The sequence below is a fragment of the Mus caroli genome, unplaced genomic scaffold (genome assembly GCF_978045245.1).
Source record: "Mus caroli unplaced genomic scaffold, Mus_caroli_1 scaffold_12, whole genome shotgun sequence".
NCBI lineage: Eukaryota > Metazoa > Chordata > Mammalia > Rodentia > Muridae > Mus > Mus caroli.
In genome coordinates, this window is record NW_028227267.1 from 66,166,131 (window position 1) to 66,188,621 (window position 22,491).

The window sequence follows — 22,491 nt, forward strand, 5'->3', positions numbered from 1 at the left end:
ATGGAGCCAGAGGACAACTTTCAGTGTCAGTTCACTTGGATCAAACTTACATTGTTGGGTTTAGCAGCATCCGGGCCTGACGAGCCATCTCACTAGCCCCCATGAGATTTCAGCAAAACAAAACCAAGATCCTGGTCATGTGGAATTTTTCAGAGCATCTAATGAGCCAGGACATAACTGGACTAAAACTCTGATTCATGTACTAGAATCTAGCACTTTGATAGGCAAGCCAGCGGACGAAGTCGTATCTCCAAAACACAAGGGGTCATAGAGTTGCTGCCAAGATAGACCACTCTGCACCTCCTCCTTCCTAATTTATTTTTCACCCATACTCCTTACCACCCAATCACCTGTATGTGTTTACCTGCCCACCCTGAAACCTCACGGGACCTTCATTTCCCCCACTGCAAAGACCTGAGCTACTTTCATGAACGCCTTATCCAAGTATGTGGCCCCTGCAGTGGGCACACAGGAATAACCTCCAGATGCTGGGCTAGTGAGGGAATGGTGGGACAAGAGGTCATTAAACAGTTCTATTACTCCCCGAAAATTTACTCATTCAAACAAGGCAAAGGCCTACTAGACACCAGATGCTGGTGCCAAGTGGATGGGGATCGAGTGGGGGCCAGGAAGATTAGGGGTGCAATGGTAATCTACACAGAATCAGAAGTTATATATTGAAGGGGGCACTTTTATCAAAGGATTGCACAAGTGTGTGGAGATGGAGTAAGAAAGGGAGGGGGCAAGGCATCTCCACAATATTCCTGCCAAGAAGGATGCTGACTGTGGTGTAAAGCCATGAAGCCCCACCCTATCCTTTGGAGAGTGATAATGCCCTGCTGGTGGAGCAGTCCGCACGGGGTGGGGGTGGGGGGCAAATATCACGGACACTACACAACACCACCACTACACAAGTCCCTGAGACCATATAAAGCCTATGGGTCTTGCCTCTGGTACCCGAGACTTCTGGGTTTGAACAGGAGAGATGGAGTTGGCGCCTGTGGCCCATAGCTGAGGACCTATGAACTCGGACTGCAGTTCAGAAGCAGCTCCCAGCCTTGGTCCCTGGGTGAGATTTACCAGCTTTTAACAACAGCAGGATAATCACGCTAATGAAAAACTCCCTCCGGGCTTGGGGCAGCCAGACTGAGATGAAGAAACCAGGAGGCATTTCGGAGGCGCCCGATGAGTCAGTCACTCTGAAAGTGCTGGGAGTCCGCCTGCCTCTGGGCGCAAAGGGCTCCTGCACCCTCTCGCTCTGCACTCTACAGAGAAGGCAGCACGCTGGGGGGTCGGGGGGGGGAGCTGCAAGCCCACTCGTGGAGCATCCTAGTCCCTGCTATGAGAAACTAGGCACAGTCTGAGCAGGATCTCCTGAGGCTGGGCCACCAGCAAACCCAGTTACCCTGCTACCACCTGTGGAGAGGCCTGTATAGGTCTTCAGGTTCTCCCATCCTCCGATTGATTTTCGGCTCCGCCCCTTCCCCCCCCCCCCCCCCCCCGCCCCGCAACTCTCTCCAGGCTGTCAGGTTTTGGAGAGGACAATGCTCTGATGTGTTCCAAGCTCCCCAAAGATCCCAGCAGTGCTTGGCTCCAATCCTTTTTCCTAAAGACTTTTCTGCCAGTGCCTCGGTTTCCCTGAATAGCAGTAGTTCAAGGTTCCCTACACTCCACCCTGCCCCCGGGTGGTGGGAGCATTAATTACAGTTTGTTCCTGGCTTTGAAGATGAAAATGCCAAGGATCATTACCTCCCAATTAACGGGGTTATTACCTCTTGAGATTGGTGTTGGGTGACTCCTGCCGCACCCCTGCCCCCAACCTGGGATCATAAAGTGGTTCCCTGCTGTGCTGCTTCTGGGTCCCCCCATTCTCATACTCCTCCTTTCCTGGTTTCACACTGGTAATTAGCACCCCTCCTTCAAAATTAGAACCGGTAGAGTATTTAGCATATTCCATCTTGAACAAGAATTTATGGAGTCTCTGATGAGGTGGTTGGTATGGGTAAAAGGATGGATGGCGCTACAGGCAGCTATGAGCTCACACTTGTAGCCACAGTACTTAGTAAGCTGAGGCAGGGGGATTAAGAGTTGAAGCCCAACTTAGGCTACCCAGTGAGACCCTATCTCAAGCCCTCTACTCCCCAGTATTTATTTCAGCCAGTCCTACAGAGGCCGGCAGCCCCTCCTGAGCTGTTCACAGGGTAGAACACTAAAGCCAAGAGCCAGAGCTCAGAACTCTGAAGTCATTAATGGCTTCCCTGAATGCAGTCTGACTAGATGCACACAGCAGGAAAAAAGAAAAAAAAAAAAAAAAGCCGAAGGCATGCTTCACCATCCTCTCTGGGGTGGATGAGACAAAGGGGCTAACAGTTTGGGACTGAGACAAGGGTTCAAAGCCCATGACCCACTCTAAAACCTAGAGTGTTTCTTATGAGGGTGAAGGAAAGGAGTTAGCACCTGCCTTATGAATAAAGCCTGTTGCTCAAAAGCAACCCAGCAAACCAGAACTTACCCACGGCCCCTCCCACTTTCTCTTCTAGCTCATCCTTCTCAACTGCCTTCTCCACAGCCCCTCCCCCCACATACTTTCACACCTTTTCTGCTTCATTTCTAATCGTGAAGTTCCTCTTTCCAAAAAGCACCATCCCCTGAGAGTCCTCTCTGCAGACACCATCCCTCTTGAGATGGGGTTACCCCACAGTGGGTCCCAAGGGAGTGGCAGGCCCTTAGAGCACGTGATTCCGTTTACCTTTTATGAGCCCCAGAGCTAAGACAGCAAAGTTCCCATTACAACCCCTCATCTCCTGACCCAGTCACCCCAACACACATACACACACCACCCTTGCTGAAGGAACTCAGCCGCTTCCTCTAGAATCTCTTAACTGTAACTAGGATCTTCAACACATTCTTCCCAAACCTGCTTGCCACAGTCAGAAACCCAGAGAAAGAGGTCTGGTTCAGTCATTCTTCCCGCGCCCCCTCCCCGCCCCCAACCAACCTCCATCCTTAGAAATTCAGTTAGAAACCCACAAGCTGACAAAACTTGGAGCCAAAATGAACAGAAATGTGTTGTCCAACTCTCTTAATGCCCACAAACAAGACTAATCATGGCCAAACACAAGTAGTTTTACCAAGGAAATCTGAACTCTTTATTCCCAGGCCCTGGCTAGTGGTTGACATTTACCCACAATGCACACTTTTCTCAATTCTGACTTTTTTTTTTAAGATTTATTGATTTTTATTATATGTAAGTACACTGTAGCTGTCTTCAGACACTCCAGAAGAGGGTGTCAGGTCACATTACCACCATGTGGTTGCTGGGATTTGAACTTCGGACCTTCGGAAGAGCAGTCGGGTGCTCTTACCCACTGAGCCATCTCACCAGCCCCTCAATTCTGACTTTTAATATCTCCCTTCCCTCCTTGCCCCAGCTCAGTCCTGAATGCTCGTCCTCTGGATTACCCATGGTGATTCATTAGTTCTATGGACTCACTCAGGTCTTGGGAGAGCTCTGTAGGATCAACAACTTGCAAATTTGACAGCTACCCCCACGCCCCCAGCAAGTGGTACTTTGTAACAAAATATTTCTCCCTTTGGTTATCAGCCACTCTGAAACTACTTAAAGTGTGATCCCAAATATCCTGTTTCTACATGGTTAGAATACATTTATTTTAATTTAGACCACTAGATTTTAGAAGGAAAGTGTGTCCAGCTGGAAAGATGGCTCAATTGATAAACTACCTGCCAGGCAAATAAGTATCTGAGTTCAGATCACTAGGACCTATGTAAAAAGCTGGGTACGTCTGAGTATGTTCCTGTAATTTTAGATGTAGAGAAACCGATGCAGAGAGACAGGCAGACTATGGAGCTCATTGGCTGACTAACCAGCCTTGCAGCCGAATCAATGGACTTCCGACAGACTGAGAGTCTGTCTCAGCAGTGCTTGATGCTCTAGCAGAGGACCAGGGTTTGCTTCCCAGTATCCACATGGCTTAAAATCACCTGTAGCTCCAATTCCAAGGGAGCCACACTCTTTCCTGATTGCCAAGGACGCCTACAGGTACCAAAAGCATGCAAGTGCACACATGCACATATGCACACATTGCACACATACAGAGAGAGAGAGAGAGAGAGAGAGAGAGAGAGAGAGAGAGAGAGAGAGAGAGAGGAGAGAGAGAGAGAGACAGAGAGAGCGAGAGAGGAAAGGAAAGGAGAGGAGAGGGGAGGGGAGGGGAGGGGAGGGGAGGAGAGGAGAGGGGAGGGGAGGGGAGGGGAGGGGAGGGGAGGGGAGGGGAGGGGAGGGGAGGGGAGGGGAGGGGAGGAGAGGAGAGGAGAGGAGAGGAGAGGAGAGGAGAGGAGAGGAGAGGAGAGGAGAGGAGAGGAGAGGAGAGGAAAGGAAAGGAAAGGAGGAAGGAAAGAGAAAGTGAGAGAGATTTTAAAAAGTAAAGATCAGGAGCAATCAGGAACACTTCAAATCACTCCCCCCCCCCCGTCCACACACACACACATGCACAGATGCATACACTCACACATATGTACATACAAAATTTAAAAATACATAAAAGTGGCATATGTGATCATATGCCACTTTTGGACAGGACCTCATGGCCATTGAAACAGGTTTAGAAACTAGGACTTGAGCTATAGTAACAGGTACTCTTATGCCTACTAATAAATAGATCCTGGCAGAACTCCTGAGAAGTATAAGTACTACACCCCTTTATTGGCCTCTGGGCTCTTCTTTAACCTCCATGCTTGGTCCAAAGGATGCTGGGATACCACAGTCAAGCCTCCTCTCTATTCCTCATTACTTTCTCCCCAGGTTTTCAGATTCAGTGAGAGCTCCTCTTCAGAAAATAAATATGGAGGAGCTGAAGAGATGCTCGGTGGTTAAGAGTGCTTACTGCTCTTCCAGAGGACCTAGTTCTGTTTCCAGCACTCATGTGGTGGCTCAGCGCTGCCTGTAGCTCCATCCTTCCTCCTACCCACACCAGCCACCTCATTTCTTCCCTCTGTTACTGTCACAAAAGAGACAACAGTTAGAGAAAAAAGCATTCTTTTTGGAGATACAATGGGGGTGAGTTCAAATAGATCAACCACTTTGAGAGCAGTTAACCTCCAGCAAGGCACTAATACTCCCAAGCTTGTTCATCTTCTGCAAATAGTAAGCAATGAGAAAGACAGTCCTAAAATCTTCTCACTGGGCAGTGATGGGGGGGGGTTAGTAGATAAAAGCATTTATTATTATGATGAGGAAGACTCAGTCCCCCTACACACTCCACCCCACCCCCACCCCTACTCCCAATCCTATGGGTGGCTAACATCTGTAATTCTAATATCAGCAGCCCAATCTTCTGGAGATAGAGCACCCACCAGAAGCACCAGCATCAGGGGCCTGTGAAGCCCATTGACCCTGCTGGGTACCAAGACTTTCCTTCCAAGAGATTTCTACCTAACCAAAGAATCAACAGTGACTTCTAGAGATTTCACTGAGGAGCAGTAGGACTCCAGCGGCCCTTCTGGATATCACCCAAGGTGGAAAACACCTGAAGACCCTCGAGACAACTGGCATTTGGGAAGAATGCCACCAGGCCAGGTCCTCTACGCAGTTTCTTGGTGTGGTTTGAACAACCCCATTCCTCACCATTGAACCTGCTGTCCTGCAAGCAGGCTTCCATTCCAGCATCATAGGTGAGTGCCTCCACACTGCAGGTGACATCCTGAGGACTGGGCTTCATATCTTCAGGATACACTAGTAACACTTGTTAAGTAAATTTTCCCTCCAAAGGCTGGGAAGTGAAGTCACACAGTGATAATCCCAGCACTTGGGAGACAGAGGCAAGAGTTCAAGGCCATTCTCAGCTAAACTCAAAAAAAAAAAAAAAAGACTAGGGAGATGACTTACAACACCGTGGGCTGCCATGAAGACATGAGTTCTGAGTTCAGACCTCCAGCACCTGTGTAAAAGTGTGGCACATTGGCACAAAGCTGAAATGCTAGCACTGAGAAACAGGAAGATTTCTGGAGCTTATTCTCTGGCTAGTCTTGCCCTACCAGTGAAATCCAGGTTTAATAAGACTCTATCTCAAAAAATAATGTGGAGAGCAATTGAGAAACACACACACACACACACACACACACACACACGAGTGTGCATATGAACACAGACACATACAAATAACATAACATATACACCAAAACAAAAAACAAAAACAAAGAAACAAACAAAAAAACAACAGGTTTTAATCAGGCCACACAATACACAAGTACTCTCACCACTGAGCTATGTCCCAAATCCTAAATATTTTCACTTAAGATGCAAACTCCCTTGTGACTGGAACAATGAATGGCTCAGCAGTTCAGAGAACTGGCTGCTCTTGCAGAGGTCCAGACTCTCAGCTCCCACAGGGAGGCTCACAACTGTCTTTAACTCCCTGGGACCTGATGGCTACTTAAGGCATCTGCACACGAGGGCATAAGAGACAGCCATCTACATAAAAACAAATAAATGTGAACGTAAATACCCTCTAAGACCCGGAATGCTTTAAATGGCTAACGTCCCAGGTTGAAATTATTTTAATGAGGGCAAGAAGGAACTCCTGGAAAACAGAATACTTTAATAAAAAGGAAAACTGAAGCCCACAGACGCCTGGAACAGAGTCCAGGACAAAATTGTGCCTGCTACTGCAGTGGATTCCCAGGGCTACATATTCTTTATCCTCACCTAAACAGAAAATACCCGTTCCGCCTCCGTGGGAGACAGCAGCCTTGGCTCTTTTACACAGGCATAGCCTGCCTACCTTTCACCAGCTCCAGGGGAGGACTCCCTGGACCTGTGCCTACCTGTGCCCCCTGCAACTTCAGGGCTTAGGGTTTAGGTAATTAGGCTCTTGGCAACCTCTCTGGAGCCCGCCAATAAACCTGAAACAAACACCCTTAGCCCCTCTCCAGGAGAGAAAAAAAAAAAAAGGAAACATTCAGGGAAGGGGGAACAGGGAAGGAGAAAAACTTTTTTTTCTCTACACTGAATTTCCCAGGGAACTGTAGAAATCTGCAAAACTGCCACGGTAAACATCCCCTGCTGCTGCAAATTCCTGGTTGTGCCTACTGACACAGAGCCATAGCTTCCATGGTCATCATCCAGGGTGACAGAGGGCATCTGCTGGCACTACAACCTGAATAGAAAGTAGTCATTAAGGGCCTAGGCCTGTAGGCTCCTTTCAAGGCAACAAAAAGGCCCCAGATCCTCCACCCCTTCCTGGGAGCCACAGACACTCCAGGGTGTTAGAAAATGATTCAGGGACATTATAGCCTGCCTCCTGTCACCACCAGCTGTTGAGATCTTAATTCATGTCTTGGCTCAGGCAGAAAGGGGACCATCCCTTAAGCATCCCCAGATTGACACAGGTATCAGGCCCCCCAAATAGTAATTTAGTTTTTTCTGTAAATAAATAGTATTTCTTTTACATGACAAGCTGGACAGGACGGCTTCCCCCACTGGGCACTTTTTAACCAGCTGCATGTGTAAATGCATCCCCGGGGCACACAAGGAGTGTACTCATCATGCAGCAGGATGGGAGAGAATACAGTTTAATGATAGTCACTGCTATTTACTGAGCACTTGCTAGAGTTCTGGTATAGGTACTCTCTGAAAAATTCTCTGATTTAACTCTTCCTATGAGGTCTGTATTGCTAACACAATCAATAGATGGGAAGCGCAGCAGTTTCCCTTGTCAGAGAGAAGCTCCGATAAATATATTAAGTGAACTGAAATCTTCCATTCAATTAGAACTAGTAGGAAAGAGGCCATCTTTCCAGTCTGGTCTGGTAAGTAACAGGGTCCTGGTGCAAGCCAGCAGGCCCAGATGAGTGCTTTCCCTCTTTGAAACAAGCTAACTATCCTCAAAAGTGTTTCCAGCCATCCTTGGAGAAGCAATAGCTGACACTGGGAGCGGAAAGCCTTCGAGTATCCCAAATGCTTCCACCATAGGCCCATATGGAAAAAGAACAGAACCCCCAGCTCCTTCTATGGAGAGAGCCCAACAGGTGGAAAAGTGGATGTTATCTAGAGTCCTTGCTAGTTGAGCTGGGCTGCCATAGGCCTTCCACTTCCTTCCCACCACCCTGTCAGGCTGATCTCTGCCTCACGCGGGGAGACACGGGCATTGCAGTCCATCTTAGACTTTCCGCTCGGTCCAGGGCCGAGAACCTCGCAGCAAGTCCAGGCAGAAGGCAGGAACCCACCGAGACACCCCGCCCCTCCCACTGCAGTCAGCCTCCCCTCGCTCGCGCAGCAGGAAGCAATGCAGAGGCGTGCCCAAAGCTTGCGGGTACCCTAGGCACCCCTTCCCCTCCCCAACTGCCTGGCTCTCCAGCCAGAGGCCAGAGCTCGAGGCTAATTTTTCACGCCCCCCCCCACACCCGCCAGACCGCCTTTCTAGGTGACGCTACAGTCTGTGCGGTTCCTTTAAAGGCTGCGGGTTCCGTTCTTCCCTTTTCCACTGGATGCCAAAATATGCAAATCCGGGGACCGGAATCTGCAGCCAAATAGAGCAGGAGAAGGGGCGCGGCCGGCGCGTCACCGGATCCGCTCCTTGTATGGCTCTTCCCGGCTTGGCCCGCTGCCCCGCGACCCTTCCTGCAGCCGCGGAGGCCCCTCCCGCACCCAGCTAGGCTCACACCGCCGCCCACGCCCCTGACCAGCCGCTCCCCCTCCAGGGATGGAGCCGGGGGCGGGAAGCGCTGCATGCCCTGATTCCGGCCGAAGCCCGGGACCGCTGCAGCGCGCAGTCTCCCCGCGCCGCGCGGGCGGAGGAGAACCCGGGGGCGCAATGCCTCTAGAGCACAGGAATGGATAGCCTGGAGGGAGAGGAGGCGGGGGTGGCAGAGATGGGGGCTCACGGGCGGCGGGAATCCCTCCTTCCTTAAGAGCTAGAGGAGATCCGGGGGAGTCTGGGCCCTTCCCACCCAATGTTCTCCTCCAAACTGAGGGGGAGGGAAGAGGGAGTGAGGTTGTCATCCACCCCCATCACAATGCGCAGCTCGGGAGTTCCTCCCACGCGTCCCCCGGCCCCGCATGGACCTCCCACGGCGTGAGGCCCGGGGATCCTCTCTTCCTTCTTGTCAACACTCCCACTCCCCCTGAGAGATGCAAGTTCCCCCAACCCCGACTCTCCAGCGGGGGACGCGGGATTCACCGCGCCCACGCGGCCACTGAGGAGGGAATCCTCCCCCGCCAACCCGGTGTGATTCGGGGTCGCGCCTCCGTGCTCCCTCCCTCTCCTCCCCCTCGCTCTCAGCCAGGCTGCGCGCTTCAGGAGCAGGCCTCGGGGAACACATCACCCACCCCCGGGATCCGCTGTCGAGGTGACAGCACCCTGGGTCGGTACAGGGGGCCGCCCTTGTCTGCAAGGCACCCTCAGGCAACAATGAGGACAACCCTGCGGGAGACAGAGAGGGTAGAGACTAGAGGAGACCGCCTTGGTGGCTTAGAAGCTGTGGGTTTCACATCTTCCCGCACTAACTCAGCCGCAAGCCCTTCGCCGGCTGCAGTAGATAGCGACTGTGCCCCGGCCTGCTGGGCCCTCCTGCCATCCTGTGGCCAAAGGGGTTTGCTTTAGAACGTTAGGGAATTTATCTGGGAATTATTTGGTGCACGTGTTTTCTATCCCCTAAACTTCACTCTTTCCTAATACACACACACACACACACACACACACACACACACACACACACACAAAACCAACCTCATACCCTCGCCCCTAAAAGTGCGGAGTTCCTGCCCACTGCGCAACTAGCTAATCCGCTACACATTCCCGGGCCACTGCGTTCAACTGAGAGTCAGCGTGGGGTCAGGAACCCCAAGGGAGGGGCCGGGCTAAGGGCGGTGAATCAGAATGATGTCGGCTCGAAAGTTCTAAGTGTTCAAGAATAAGAAGCCTTGGGACATTAGAACCCCTTCCCCAAAGGAAAATACTTCATCTCTCCATCTGAGTCCAGTCAAGGATAGGGAGCTGAAGGAAAGACTGAAGTTGTGTGGGGGAACCTGGCTTTAAGCGGTCACCTCTCCCATTCCCAGACTGCTAAGGAACCTGTGTCCTGGTGTACTGAACTCTTTCTAAATACTGGGAGTGCTGGAGACCAATTGCAAACAACTCCACTCCTCCAACGGCTAACTTCTGTCTCTAATGATGCCCTCAGATAAAAACCTACATGTTTAGTTACAGGGTTTTCAACTGTGCACTGCGCGTCGCGCGCTTTGCATTCGGCTTCGTCCCTCTTTTCTTTTTCTCTTCTCTCTTCTTTCTAATCTAATTGACTTTTTTTTTTTTTTTTTTTTTTTTTTAAGAACGGCGAGCGGTGCGGGCGCTGCACGTTGGCTGCGGCCCGCTTCCTGCTTTCTAATGTTCCATTGTGAGGAGCTTCCATTGTGACGTCGCGCCCCTTCGGCTGGGCTTTGTCTGTCCATATATGGGCAGCTACGTCACGGAGCTTTCCCGGGGCTCAGATAAATAGACTGGTGGAGTTCCCTGGCTGGGAGCTTTTGGGCAGCAGTGAGCTAGCTAGGAAGCGGCGGGGCTGGTTGGTGGTGATAGCAGCGGCGGCAGCAGCAGCAGCAGAGGAGGTGGCGGCGGCAGCGGCGGCGGCGGCTGTGGCAGATCGGGGGGCGGGGGGGTCGGCGGGCTCGTGTCTGTGAGATCAATACTGAAGCCGCGTCTGACCCCCTGGAGCCTAGATCACCCCCCCAGCCCAGCCCCCAGCCCACTCCTCGCACACGCCCCACCCTACCCCCACGACCCAGCGTCGCACCGCACCAGCCGAGGCACCCGAGAGGATTACCCTCTTTGCCCCTCTCCCATCCACCCCTCCAAAAAAGAATAGATCCCCTCCCCTGACCCACCCCTTCCCCTTTTCACTCCCCCCTCCCCCCCGAACTTTCCCTCTCGCATGCTTTTCCCCTGCACCACGGATCGCCTCTCGGATGCCGCTCGCCTGGAAGCTGCGTTAGGAACAGGCGGCGGCGGCGGTGGCGGCGGCGGCGGTGGCGGCGGTAGCTCGGGAGTGCTATGACCGGCAAACTCGCCGAGAAGCTGCCGGTGACCATGAGCAGTTTGCTAAATCAATTGCCTGACAATCTGTACCCCGAGGAGATCCCCAGCGCGCTCAACCTCTTCTCCGGCAGCAGCGACTCGGTAGCCCATTACAATCAGATGGCTACAGGTAAGGGTGGCGGTGAGGCGGCGAGGCAGCGAGGAAGGAAAGGGGGAGGACGAGGAGGAGGGAGCGAGCTAGCGATGGATGCACAGATCGATGGATGCAGAAATGGATGGATGGAGAGACGGATGGAAAGATGGGGGGCGCGCTGGGAATTTTCTGGGGGGCGAGTTGCTTTTCCCACCCACTCCTCCCGCCCTCCGAGATCGGGAAGGCTTGGTTGGAGACGCCACGGTTGAGGCTTCGGTTCTCCCGGGTGGGGGCAGCCGCCGACCGGAGGGAGGTAGGTGCGAGCAGCTCTGGGGTTCTCCCTCCCCACGCAGGGGGCCCGATCGCTGGGCTGCGCGCAAGGCGTGGTGCTGTAGCCCCCTTTCTCGGGAGGAGCCCAGCGTCTTTTTCACCCGCGCTCTCCCCCCTCCTTACTCCCTCAGCCTCCCACCCGGGATGGAGCCATGTGCGGCGTGGAGTCCCCACGGTGGGAGAGGTACTGCGACGCTGCCTTTCCGGGGCGTTCAGCAAAGCCATTGGGGGTGTGGGGACGGTGGGGAGAGGGAGGGGGCTCACCCACGGGGCGGGGGAAAGGGTTTGCCACCGGGGGCGATCCTGGGACCCGGGAGCTTGGGAACGGCGGCCGCTCCCGCCGTGGAGACATGGGCTGGTTTTCCGCCGCTCTCCACTCTCCTTAGCTGGGTTTAGGCTTTTCCCCTCCAGCCCGAGCAGAAAGCTCCTTCAGGCCGGGAGGAGACTGGGGCCGGGAGAGGCTCCCTTTACGGGCGGCACCCTTCTGCGCTCCGAGGACAAAAGCGTCGAAGCTCTTTGGGTCGGCCACCCGGGCTCAGCGCGCGTAGGGGGACATCGCTTGGGGCATGAAGGCGCGGCGTCTTGGAGTAGACAGGGCCGGGGGAAGAGGCCGAGTTGTGTGTGCTGGAGAGCGAGAGCCGGGCGCGCTCCGGGTCTGAAACTACCTGTAGCTGCAGCTACCTGTCCGCCCCACCTCGGGAAGAACAACAATGCTCTCTTGCGCGCGTGCGTGTCTGTGTGTGGTACGTGAGTGTGTGCGCGGCGTGTGCGGTGTGTGTGCCGGAGCCACTCCACACCCCGATCCGTAGTATTTTGCTGTATCCAGGTTGCGCCGGGGAGCGCGGCACCGCCCGCTTTGCGCCGGGCTCGGCGTTCCTCTTACCCCACGCGCTGCGCACTCCAGCCGGCCGCACCCTCTACTCCTGGGCAAGGACCTGGGCGCCGCGGCCCGGAGCCGGCTCGGCTTCACTCACCCCTCCCCTCTCTCCCCCGCTCTCCGCAGAGAATGTGATGGACATCGGTCTGACCAACGAGAAGCCCAATCCGGAACTCTCTTATTCGAGCTCTTTCCAGCCAGCCCCCGGCAACAAGACCGTGACCTACTTGGGAAAGTTCGCTTTCGACTCTCCTTCCAACTGGTGCCAGGACAACATCATTAGCCTCATGAGTGCCGGCATCTTGGGGGTGCCCCCGGCCTCAGGGGCGCTCAGTACGCAGACGTCCACGGCTAGCATGGTGCAGCCTCCTCAGGGAGACGTGGAGGCCATGTATCCAGCGCTGCCCCCTTATTCCAACTGTGGCGATCTCTACTCGGAGCCCGTGTCTTTCCACGACCCCCAGGGAAACCCTGGGCTCGCCTATTCCCCCCAGGATTACCAATCGGCCAAGCCGGCCTTGGACAGCAATCTTTTCCCCATGATTCCTGACTACAACCTGTACCACCATCCCAACGACATGGGCTCCATTCCGGAACATAAGCCCTTCCAGGGCATGGACCCCATCCGGGTCAACCCACCCCCTATTACCCCACTGGAGACCATCAAGGCCTTCAAAGACAAGCAGATCCACCCGGGCTTCGGCAGCCTGCCCCAACCGCCGCTCACGCTCAAGCCCATCCGGCCCCGCAAGTACCCCAATCGGCCTAGCAAGACCCCGCTCCACGAGCGGCCCCACGCGTGTCCCGCGGAAGGCTGTGACCGCCGTTTCAGCCGCTCAGACGAGCTGACCCGGCACCTGCGCATCCACACGGGCCACAAGCCCTTCCAGTGTCGGATCTGCATGCGCAGCTTCAGCCGCAGCGACCACCTCACCACTCACATCCGCACGCACACCGGGGAGAAGCCCTTTGCCTGTGAGTTCTGTGGGCGCAAGTTTGCGCGCAGCGACGAGCGCAAGCGCCACGCCAAGATCCACCTCAAGCAAAAGGAGAAGAAGTCGGAGAAAGGGGGTGCGCCCTCTGCATCCTCGGCGCCCACCGTGTCCCTGGCCCCTGTGGTCACCACCTGCGCCTGAGGATCCGGCACCCAGGTCCCTTCTTTTCCCTTCCAGTGCCTCCTGGCTGGTCGCCTGAAAGCAGAGGGGAAAGCCAGTCACTGAGGCGCAGGGGCCGCGCCCTGATCTCGCCCTGGACGTGCGGCCCCCTTGCCTCCCCCTTCGACGCCCCCCCATTTCCACCCTTTCACACCGGCCGGCGGTTGGGGGCTAGGGCTGGAGGCACTTTCTCCTTGCTGCCCCCTCTTAGCCAAGGCGTGGGGGCGGAAAAGTGGCGTCTAGCCCGCTTTGTTCAGTTAGGATCGCCTTGATCCAGGGGCCGCTGAGCCACGCCAAGGACCTGCGGGGGACTGAAGGCGAGGCCCATCCAACCTTCGCCAGACCCAAGCACCTCACTGTTTCCCCCTCCAGTGTCTCCCTGTGTTCCCCCTCGAACACCCGAGAGGGGGAGGGGGTAAGGAGCGCACCAAAGCGCAGAGCTTGCTGCCCGCCGCACGCACGCGCGCTTGCGTGCGGTGATGCGCGCGAGTGTGTGCGTGCTCGCCTGTGTGTAGTGTGCGTGTGTGTGTGTGTGTGTGTGTGTGTGAGTGCGGTGTGTGTGTGCGCGCGCGCGTGTGTGAGACTCTTGAGCTGAACTGGGCTGTGTCTACCCCTAAACTCTTCTTCACATTGGGTCCCCAAGCTGTTGGGAGATGTCCCAAGCTAAGGGCCTGCATGTGAACGGAGGAGATGGTCTTCCATCTGCTCCTTAAATAATGTTTCTTACAGAAATGCCTCGGATGCTGCAGCTGCAGTGGTGCTGCTGCCGCCGCCTCGGGTTTGGCCCCTTAGAGCCCCCTCCCTTTCCGAGCGCTTCCCTGGTAGGCCTCAGGGCAGGTTGATCTTTGGGGGAGAAAGAGCCACCTTTTAAAAAAAAGAAATCATTTGCTCCGTCCCACTTTTCAAAATCTATGTTCTTGAGCTTGCCCTCTGCCTTTCTCTCTCCCATCTTCTCTTTGTCCCTCTCAGGTTTGCACTGAGTCTCTCAAGATCTTTACCCAGAAAGGCAGGCCTCAATCAACCACCCAAGAGTTTGTCTCTGTCACATACCCACTCCCCATTCCTGGGAAGGCTGGCTCTATTCATTTGCCCTCTCTGATCACCAACACAACAGCTAGAAGTGAAGTGTATGTATATGATATTGGTGTGTGTATGTAGATGTATGTGTGTGTTTCTTTAGACACATATATTTACATAACACACACTCCGTATTCCTAGCAAGATCAAACCTAAGGCATTTGGTTAGCCAGCGCAGTGCACTGGAATAAAGAGAATTTGTAGGCGTATACAGCTTAAATGATTTATTTTTATGAAAATGTTAACTGATGAGATTATATCTACTTGTGTATGTGTGTGGATATATGTGCACACGTGTGTGTATATGCATACACATTCTGTTCAAATTTTCCTCAAAAAAAATAGATGGGGATTTTTGCATGAATCTGTGTTGCTGAATGAGGCACATCTGTTCCATGGCCCCATCGCACCTCCCCGCCCTACCTCACCTCTTCTCAGGAGCCCTCAACCCCAGCTGTCCTGTCCAGCCCTTCCACACAGGGTGGCCCTTTTGAAGTGGAGACTTAAGAGAAGGGTGCTCTCTGACACAGCTTCCAGCAGTCTTGACTGAATGTATCCTTCCTGTTAGCATCACTTCTCCTGTGGCCAGTAAGCTGCCCAGAGAGAAGCTACAAAAGGTCTGGAGTTTACAGAATGTCTGTTTTTAAAGTCACTTTATGCGTTTCCCACGTTTGTTTGTTTTTTTTTTTTTTAAATTAAAAAAGCACCGTCTTTTGGTGGTGGATAAATAATACTAAAAGGACTCTAGTGCAAGGGAGGAAAAACTCGAAGAGCGGGGATTGTGGGGGATTATGAATTATTATGGGGGATTGTGAATTTCCAGGTACTCGGGCTTTTTGTAGAAGGAGAAGTTTGCCAGGAGGGCCCATATTTTTTCAGCTGAAGGGTAAAATCTTTCTTTGCAGAGACAGTATTTTGCTGAATACTTTTTATAATGTGATGATTATTTAAAAAACACACACACAAAATTTGGTCAGTTCAAAGCTGGAAGGAGGAATCAAATATCCTTTAATATTTTTTTTCTTCCTCCTTCTGGAATATGCATGTCACTGCATGATAACTCTGACTTTTCCTTTGTTTTAATAAAACTGTTCTCAGACATTTAAGCTAAACTAAGAGAAAAAAAAAACTTTGTTGCCAAAAGGTTGTGCTATCCCGATTTTTTTATATGTCTGCATGTTTTAAAAAACAAAACAAAAGAAAATGCACTCTAACTTATGTGAACTGAGAGAAAAAAATCAGGTTTTAAACAGGAAAACCTATGGGGAATGATATTTTTTGAAAGACTTTTGTATACAGTTGAGTACTTAGAAAAAGACAAACCAGATGTAATATATTTTGTGGATGTTTTTATTTCTTGGATTTATAGTACCTTATACTAAGGTTAAAAAAAATGCTTGATATTGTGAAAAGGTGAGGTTCTTCACCCAGCATTTCATTTACTTCTTGTCACATTGTTATGCCAATATAATATAGTTCATGAAAACAGCATTTTTAAAAGCAAATATTGAAGCGGTGTAATGTTGTACCATTTGCCCTGTGAGCAAATGCCAATACAGTAAATATATTGTGTTTGCTGACAATCAGCCGGGCTTTAAATCTCATTTTATTTCTTGTTTTCATGGTATAAAGTTTTGGTTTGGCCTGGGTCTTTTTGTCTTGTTTTCTTTGGGGCTTTGGAGGTCTGGTTGATAGGTTGTGGTGCCTGGATTTATGCTTCTTGCTCTGAAAATGCTCAGAAGAGAACTAATGTCCCTGGGCGGGGCTCAGAATTCTGTGTGGGTTCTAGTGTTTCTAATCCAGTTCTGTGTCCTGATTCTGTGGGGATTCTATTCTACCCTTCTGAGATTCTCAGACTAGCCAATCAATTAGATGAACAGGATGGATAAACTAAATTCACAGAAGTCAGGGCAGTGAGTTAAATCTAGAACCTTCTCTATGGTTTCCATGGGTAAATCTCCTGATTGGTAAAGTACTTGGTCTTAAGACAAGACCTTGAAAGGCCTCTGGAAAAGCACTGAGAAGTTCTCTTGCTTAAGCTTTTGAAGCCTGAGAGACAGGTGGAGACTTGACAGGGGTGCTTCAGGGTTGGCAAGATAACCAGGGAGACTGGCAGCTTTTCTGTGGTCAGATAATGGGAAGAGGGGAGTCTGGTTTTAAAGTCCTCCAGCTTTAATCCCACTTGAACAGGCTTTCCAGAGTCCTCACTACTTGTCAATGTCTAAGAAAGTCCTTAGAAAGTCTTATGAAGGAGTTAAAGATTTGATGCTGTTTTTTGTTGAGTTGTTTGTTTTGTTTTGTTTTTTAAGATTTATTTATGTATGTGAGTACACTGCTGCTCTCTTCAGACCCACCAGAAGAGGGTATAGGTTTCCACTACAGATGGTTGTGAGCCACCACGTGGTTGCTGGGAATTGAACTCAGGACCTCTACAAAAGCAGCCAGTGCTCTGAATCTCTGAGCCATTTCTCCAGCCCCGATTTGATGCTTTTTAAGGGAGAAAGGCCTTCTGAGCAGAGCCCACATAGAACAGGGAAAGTTTGTGTAGTGTCAATCCATGCATCTCTTGATTTCTATCTCCCTTGAAAACAGTGGTTTCCATGCTCTGCAAGCTATTTCCCTCATCCCTAACTTACTTCCCTAGTTAGCCTAGGGTTTTTGCCATTTCTTTTAAGAGAATATTTGTCTTTTCCTTTTTGCTTGTACTCAGGATGCTTTCTAACTCTAGACCACTCTTTAGAAAACTCAATCCCCTCTCCCTCCCTGTCTTGCCTGCCCTATAGAAATTCTGTGTATCTGATATATGATCTGTTCTGGGTTATGGAAACACAGCACCAGATTATAATGGGGAGTCAGTGTCTCGGCTATACACACACACACACACACACACACTGTGCCAGTCCAGCATCAGAGAAATCACTCTTGCTATTATTAATGCAGGCCTGTCTCACTAGGGAATATGAATGTCATTTCAGGTTGGCTATAGTTACCTATATAGGGGTGATGGGCTGTGGCCCTAGAAAAGAAAGTTTCTGAAGTGAGATGAATACAGAGAATACAACACATAATCTTAAATTCTCCAACCCACACAGTTCTAGGTCACTTATTGGCTGCCATCTTGAATTCTTTTTTTCTCCCCTTCCAAACTCCAGCATTATATACCACCACATGAAGCTATTCTTCTACGAACAGAAGGAGACCAAGGTGGCTGAAAAGTCTCAGTGATAGAACCTATAGACCAGCTCTTTCCTGATCTAGATATTTCCTTCCAGATTTGTGTGGGTTTTTTTTTTCAGGTGAATTTTATTAGAGCTGAAGATATTATCACTGGATGTCTTCATAGTTAGCATCCTGCCCCACCCATATCTTCTCCAATCACACCAGGCCTTCAAAGTTGTACGCTCATCAACAGTGCACTATCCTGCATGATTAATAAACTCACTTCCCATTGGTGGCTATTACTCAACCCAACCTAGTTCAACCACTGGGTTAGTTGGCAATATGGCAGCCCGCCTGGCTGGCACCAACCCAGTGTGGTGTAATCACTGATTCAAACTTTGTAGCTAGCTAGATAAGGCTGCCCCAGATATCATCAAACTAGCTACCCAACCTGCCTGGGTTTTGTAAGTAAGGAAGAGATTCCCAGCCTGAAACTTAAAGACAAAATGGACATAATGAGGCATAAAGGTATAGACAGTGCCGTGGCTTGTTCCAGACAACACTGGAGGAGAATGAAGGGATGTTGCAGACATATACACACATGCACCACATCTGGTGTGGCACACTGAACCGATGGCTGCAAAAGTTTACTGAATGAGCAGTGTAAAATTTTACTTAGTGATTGGGCATAAATGAGATACTTTTAAAGAATTTGTGAGGGGTATATTTTTATATGGTAGTGATGAATGTGTGTGTGTGTTGTCTGTGTGCACATTCACAGGTTTGTAAAAAGGAACCACAGGGTAGATTTTGGTGGATCCAGGCTTTAGCTTCTGAATAGTTGTTAGTGTTCCCTCTTTGATAGTTCAGGGTTTGCCTGCATAGATGAGAGAATAGTGAACCTGCCTCTGCTGGCCCTGATGAACTTCCCTAGTGTTCCTGATTGATAAGCGGAAGGAAAGCAAGAGACCCCTGAATGTTCCAAAGGCTAGCAATCATACTGGCAAAGCCCTAGTGACCAGCGGGGGGGATATGGCTTCTAAAAGGTACCATAGAGTTTTTTAAATTAGGATATCATCTTAGACATGCACCGCAAGGGGTCATCTCAGAAAGTTCAGTCTTTGTACAGAGAGAAGAGAGAGCTCCAGAAAGAATAGGAATAGTTCAGACATTGCATACACTAGCAAGCGTTTGCTGAAAGGACCCTGATATAGCTGTCTCTTGTGAGACTAGGCCGGGGCCTAGCAAACACATAAGTGGATGCTCACAGTCAGCTATTGGATGGATCACAGGGCCCCCAATGGAGGAGCTAGAGAAAGTACCCAAGGAGCTAAAGGGATCTGCAACCCTGTAGGTGCAACAACATTATGAACTAACCAGTACCCCGGAGCTCTTGACTCTAGGTGCATGTGTATCAAAAGATGGCCTAGTCGGCCATCACTGGAAAGAGAGGCCCATTGAACATGCAAACTTTATATGCCCCAGTACAGGGTAACACCAGGGCCAAAAAGTGGGAATGGGTGAGTAGGGAAGTGGGGGGGGGGGAGGGTGTGGGTGATTTTTGGGATAGCATTGGAAATGTAATTGAGGAAAATACGCAATAAAAAAATATTAAAAAAAAAAAAGGAATAGTTCAGAGACCCTCGGCCAGACTGTCCCTAGGATACCCCAGAGGACATAGTCTCACCCATCCATCAAACACAGAGGCCAGGAGAACATCTGGGCTCAGTATCTTCTCCCTGTGTTCTAGCTCTTAAAGCTTTTTCCCCCTTTGTTTAAAGGTTCCCTGACTCTGCTGTTTCCAAGTTGGTCATCTTTACAGTTCAGTGACAGAACAGGGGTGGGATGGGGTAGAGACAGTGTGATAAGGCTTCTCCTCATTAGCAGTAATGTCTCTAATGTGTCCCTGAATGTTACATTCTTGGACATGATCCTGGCTTCTCTAGTCCCTGCCATCCACCCGCTACCAGGAGACCCTGACTCTAGGGCAGACACACCATTTCTTTCCAGCTAACAGAGATAGAACTGAAAGCTTGGTTAGCAATCTCAGCAAGGCACTGATACAAACAAAGCATGGCCGCAAAGCTGCAAACAAGGAGAATGTCATACAGAAGTTTTTAACTACTAGACTGGGTGGGAATCGACCCACTAAGTGACTTCTTTAACATGGCCTTACCTGTTTTCTGGACACCCCTTCAAGAGGTCCTTGAAACATTCTCTCAGGGTCAGGACACATGGTCTAGTGGAAAAGGCCCTTTCTGTAGGTCTCAAAGATGTCTTCCCCAGACCTTAGGCCTCCTGCTCCCTTCTCTCTACCACCTCTTCCTTCACTCTGTGACTGGAACCCTTGTTAGTCCACCATTCTCTCCCCTCTCTCACTGATCCACTGGTGTTCTCAAGGCCCTGATAATTTCACAGGAAGCACAGTCACCAATCCTTCAGGCTGGCTTTTCTCCCCCTGCTTGCCCAGGCCCACTGTCTTGAACTCATTGTTGGCATCATGACCCATGCACACATACACTGCTCAACTGCCAATGTGACTGTCCTTTGCAACATCTGCTGAGTTGTTCTCTGTAGCCTCAGAAAGTCTTCCACCTCTCACCTCCCTAAAGGAAAAGAGAAGCCCTTTGCTCTTGAGAGTGGGGTTGCCCACATCCTTCCCCAGAAAGCACTGCCCTTATCCCTGGGCCTGTATCCTTTGAATGGCACGCTCCACTGAGTGCTGTCCATCAGACCAGATCCATCAGTCCCTTGTCCCTACCAAAGCATCAGACCACTGACCAGAGCAGAACTGAGATTCCAAGCCTTTTGGTATCTTCTCAAAAGAGCTCTGGATCGCTCAACAATTAACATTTTTGCCTCTCAGTCTTTCATTGCTCCTTGCTTTGTCCCCCCGCCCCACCCCCACTGCTTAGGAAAATCAGTTCATCCCAACAAGAGAAACCTCGGTTGACCCTCGAAATCTCAGAGTCCCAAAGAAAGTCTCCTCTGGGGCACTTTGCTCAGATCACAATTCCAAACTGAGGAGGTCACGTGACAAGCCAGCAGCTATTTGCTCTCCCCTCTGACTCTTAGCCGGCTATGGAGTTGTGACCTCCATCCAAGATCCAAATCTCAACTCAGCCACTTGGCTGGAGCATGACTGTGGACAGACATTGTTACTGTTTACTTTGTAGTGCTGCGAATGGAGTCCAGGTCTTGTTCTATTTGGGTATTCTACCTCTGAGCTATAGACCCATGCCAGGTTCTTGTCTTTGTGAAGCTTAGTGTTTGCCTGTCTTTTCATGGCTGTTGTGGAGTTCATGTGAGGTCATCTATATATTGCTGGCTCACCGAAGATACCCTTATCAGTGTTAGTCTTGTCTCTGAGTCCTGTCCCATGACCCGATCTTCTAAACATCACTGTGAGTAAAATGGCTCCTTGTCCAACCTGGAATTGGTGCATTGCATCAAACACATCCAGAAGATAGTGTAGGCCTTGCCATCTCTGGCCATCCACTGAACATGTGGGGGTTACCAACACAGGTTCTTTGCACTCCCTGAAACTCTTCATCTACCCAGAGAGAGCACAGATTCTTTTCCCTCTTGGCCAAAGCTGAGGTTCGCCATTGTCCTTCCCTGGCCTGGTTCCTGACCCCCTCCTTGGTTCTGTTGTCCTCTCTCTCACCAAGATGGGTGGATGTAACACCTTCCTGATCCAGTATCGCCTGCAAAGTCAATTAATGTGTCATGGGGCTGTTGCCTGCTTCCTGATTCTTATCAAGGATTTAAATAAAACGCAGCTGGTCCAGTTCTGAGCTGTCCATCCCTCACCCTTGATACCAGCAGTGTTCTTAGTCATCCACCCTTGAACTCATCTCTTAGCTTCCAGTTACAGGTCTGGTGGTATTGCCCCTCACCCAGCCCCAGTTTGGGAGTGGAATAAATTCCTGAGACTTGATGGTTTCCTCTGAGAGAACCACAGACATCAAGGCCCTTCTCTATTCCTACCTCTTGGGGTGTGTGCTCTTAAATTTGTAATCATTTAACCAAACATGCTCTTTTCTTAGGTGAGGAAACAGAAGTCGCAAAGGTTGGAGATTTGCCCTGATGCAGCTAGAAAGGGCAGAGGCCATTTCAGATCCTTTTCTGGTCAGTGGAGGGTTCCAGGGAATCAGCATCCATGCCCTCTCAAACCTAGCAAATATTTGCAACACATTCTAAGCATGGAGGCTTTCATGGTGAAGCCAAAGGCCCTGCATTTTCAAAGCTCATCTTCTCCATGGCAGAGACAGGTAAAACACAAACAAGCAAATATGTGTTGTGGCTGACTGTGATATGAGATATGGAGTGAAAACAGAGCGGGCTTATAAAAAGAATAGAGCGCTGGAGGGAGGGATTTACTGCTTGATGGGTGGTCTAGGACTGCCTCACAAGGAGGGGGCCTGTAAGCACAGGCCCAAGAAGTGATGGAGTGAGCAGGCAAACCCAGCAACAGGATACACAAGTACAGGGGTCCTGAGGAAAGGATGTCTTAGAATGTTCAAAGGAATTCTGGGAGCCAGAGAGCCTAGAGAAAGGAAGTCAGCCACTTTATAAGTGAAGTCAGAGTGGCAGTGTGGGGCCAAATCATTGCAGCTTCTTAAAAGAAATTCATACCCAAAAAAAGCAAAAAGAAAAAAAAAAAAAGAGGAAAAAAAAGGCTTGAGAGCCCTGAACAGTTCCATCATT

The 22,491-nt window shown here is 50.7% G+C and overlaps 1 protein-coding gene and 1 pseudogene across 3 annotated transcripts; one reads left to right on the forward strand and one right to left on the reverse strand.

Moving 5' to 3' along the window:
* Positions 1-8,077: 8,077 nt before the first annotated feature.
* On the reverse strand, positions 8,078-9,019 carry LOC147001908 (uncharacterized; annotated as a pseudogene).
* A 1,933-nt stretch (positions 9,020-10,952) lies between these two features.
* Positions 10,953-16,271, forward strand: Egr3 (early growth response 3). Of its 3 annotated transcripts, none has more exons than XM_021182262.3 (2): positions 10,953-11,220; positions 12,518-16,271. In XM_021182262.3, exons 1-2 carry the CDS (start codon positions 11,067-11,069, stop codon positions 13,525-13,527), a joined length of 1,164 nt encoding a protein of 387 aa, XP_021037921.1. In that variant the 5' UTR covers positions 10,953-11,066; the 3' UTR covers positions 13,528-16,271. The 3 variants fall into 3 exon arrangements, with proteins under 3 accessions (XP_021037921.1, XP_021037924.2, XP_021037922.1); XM_021182265.3 differs by lacking the exon at positions 10,953-11,220 and adding an exon at positions 11,323-11,497; XM_021182263.3 differs by lacking the exon at positions 10,953-11,220 and adding an exon at positions 11,649-11,698.
* Positions 16,272-22,491: the final 6,220 nt, after the last annotated feature.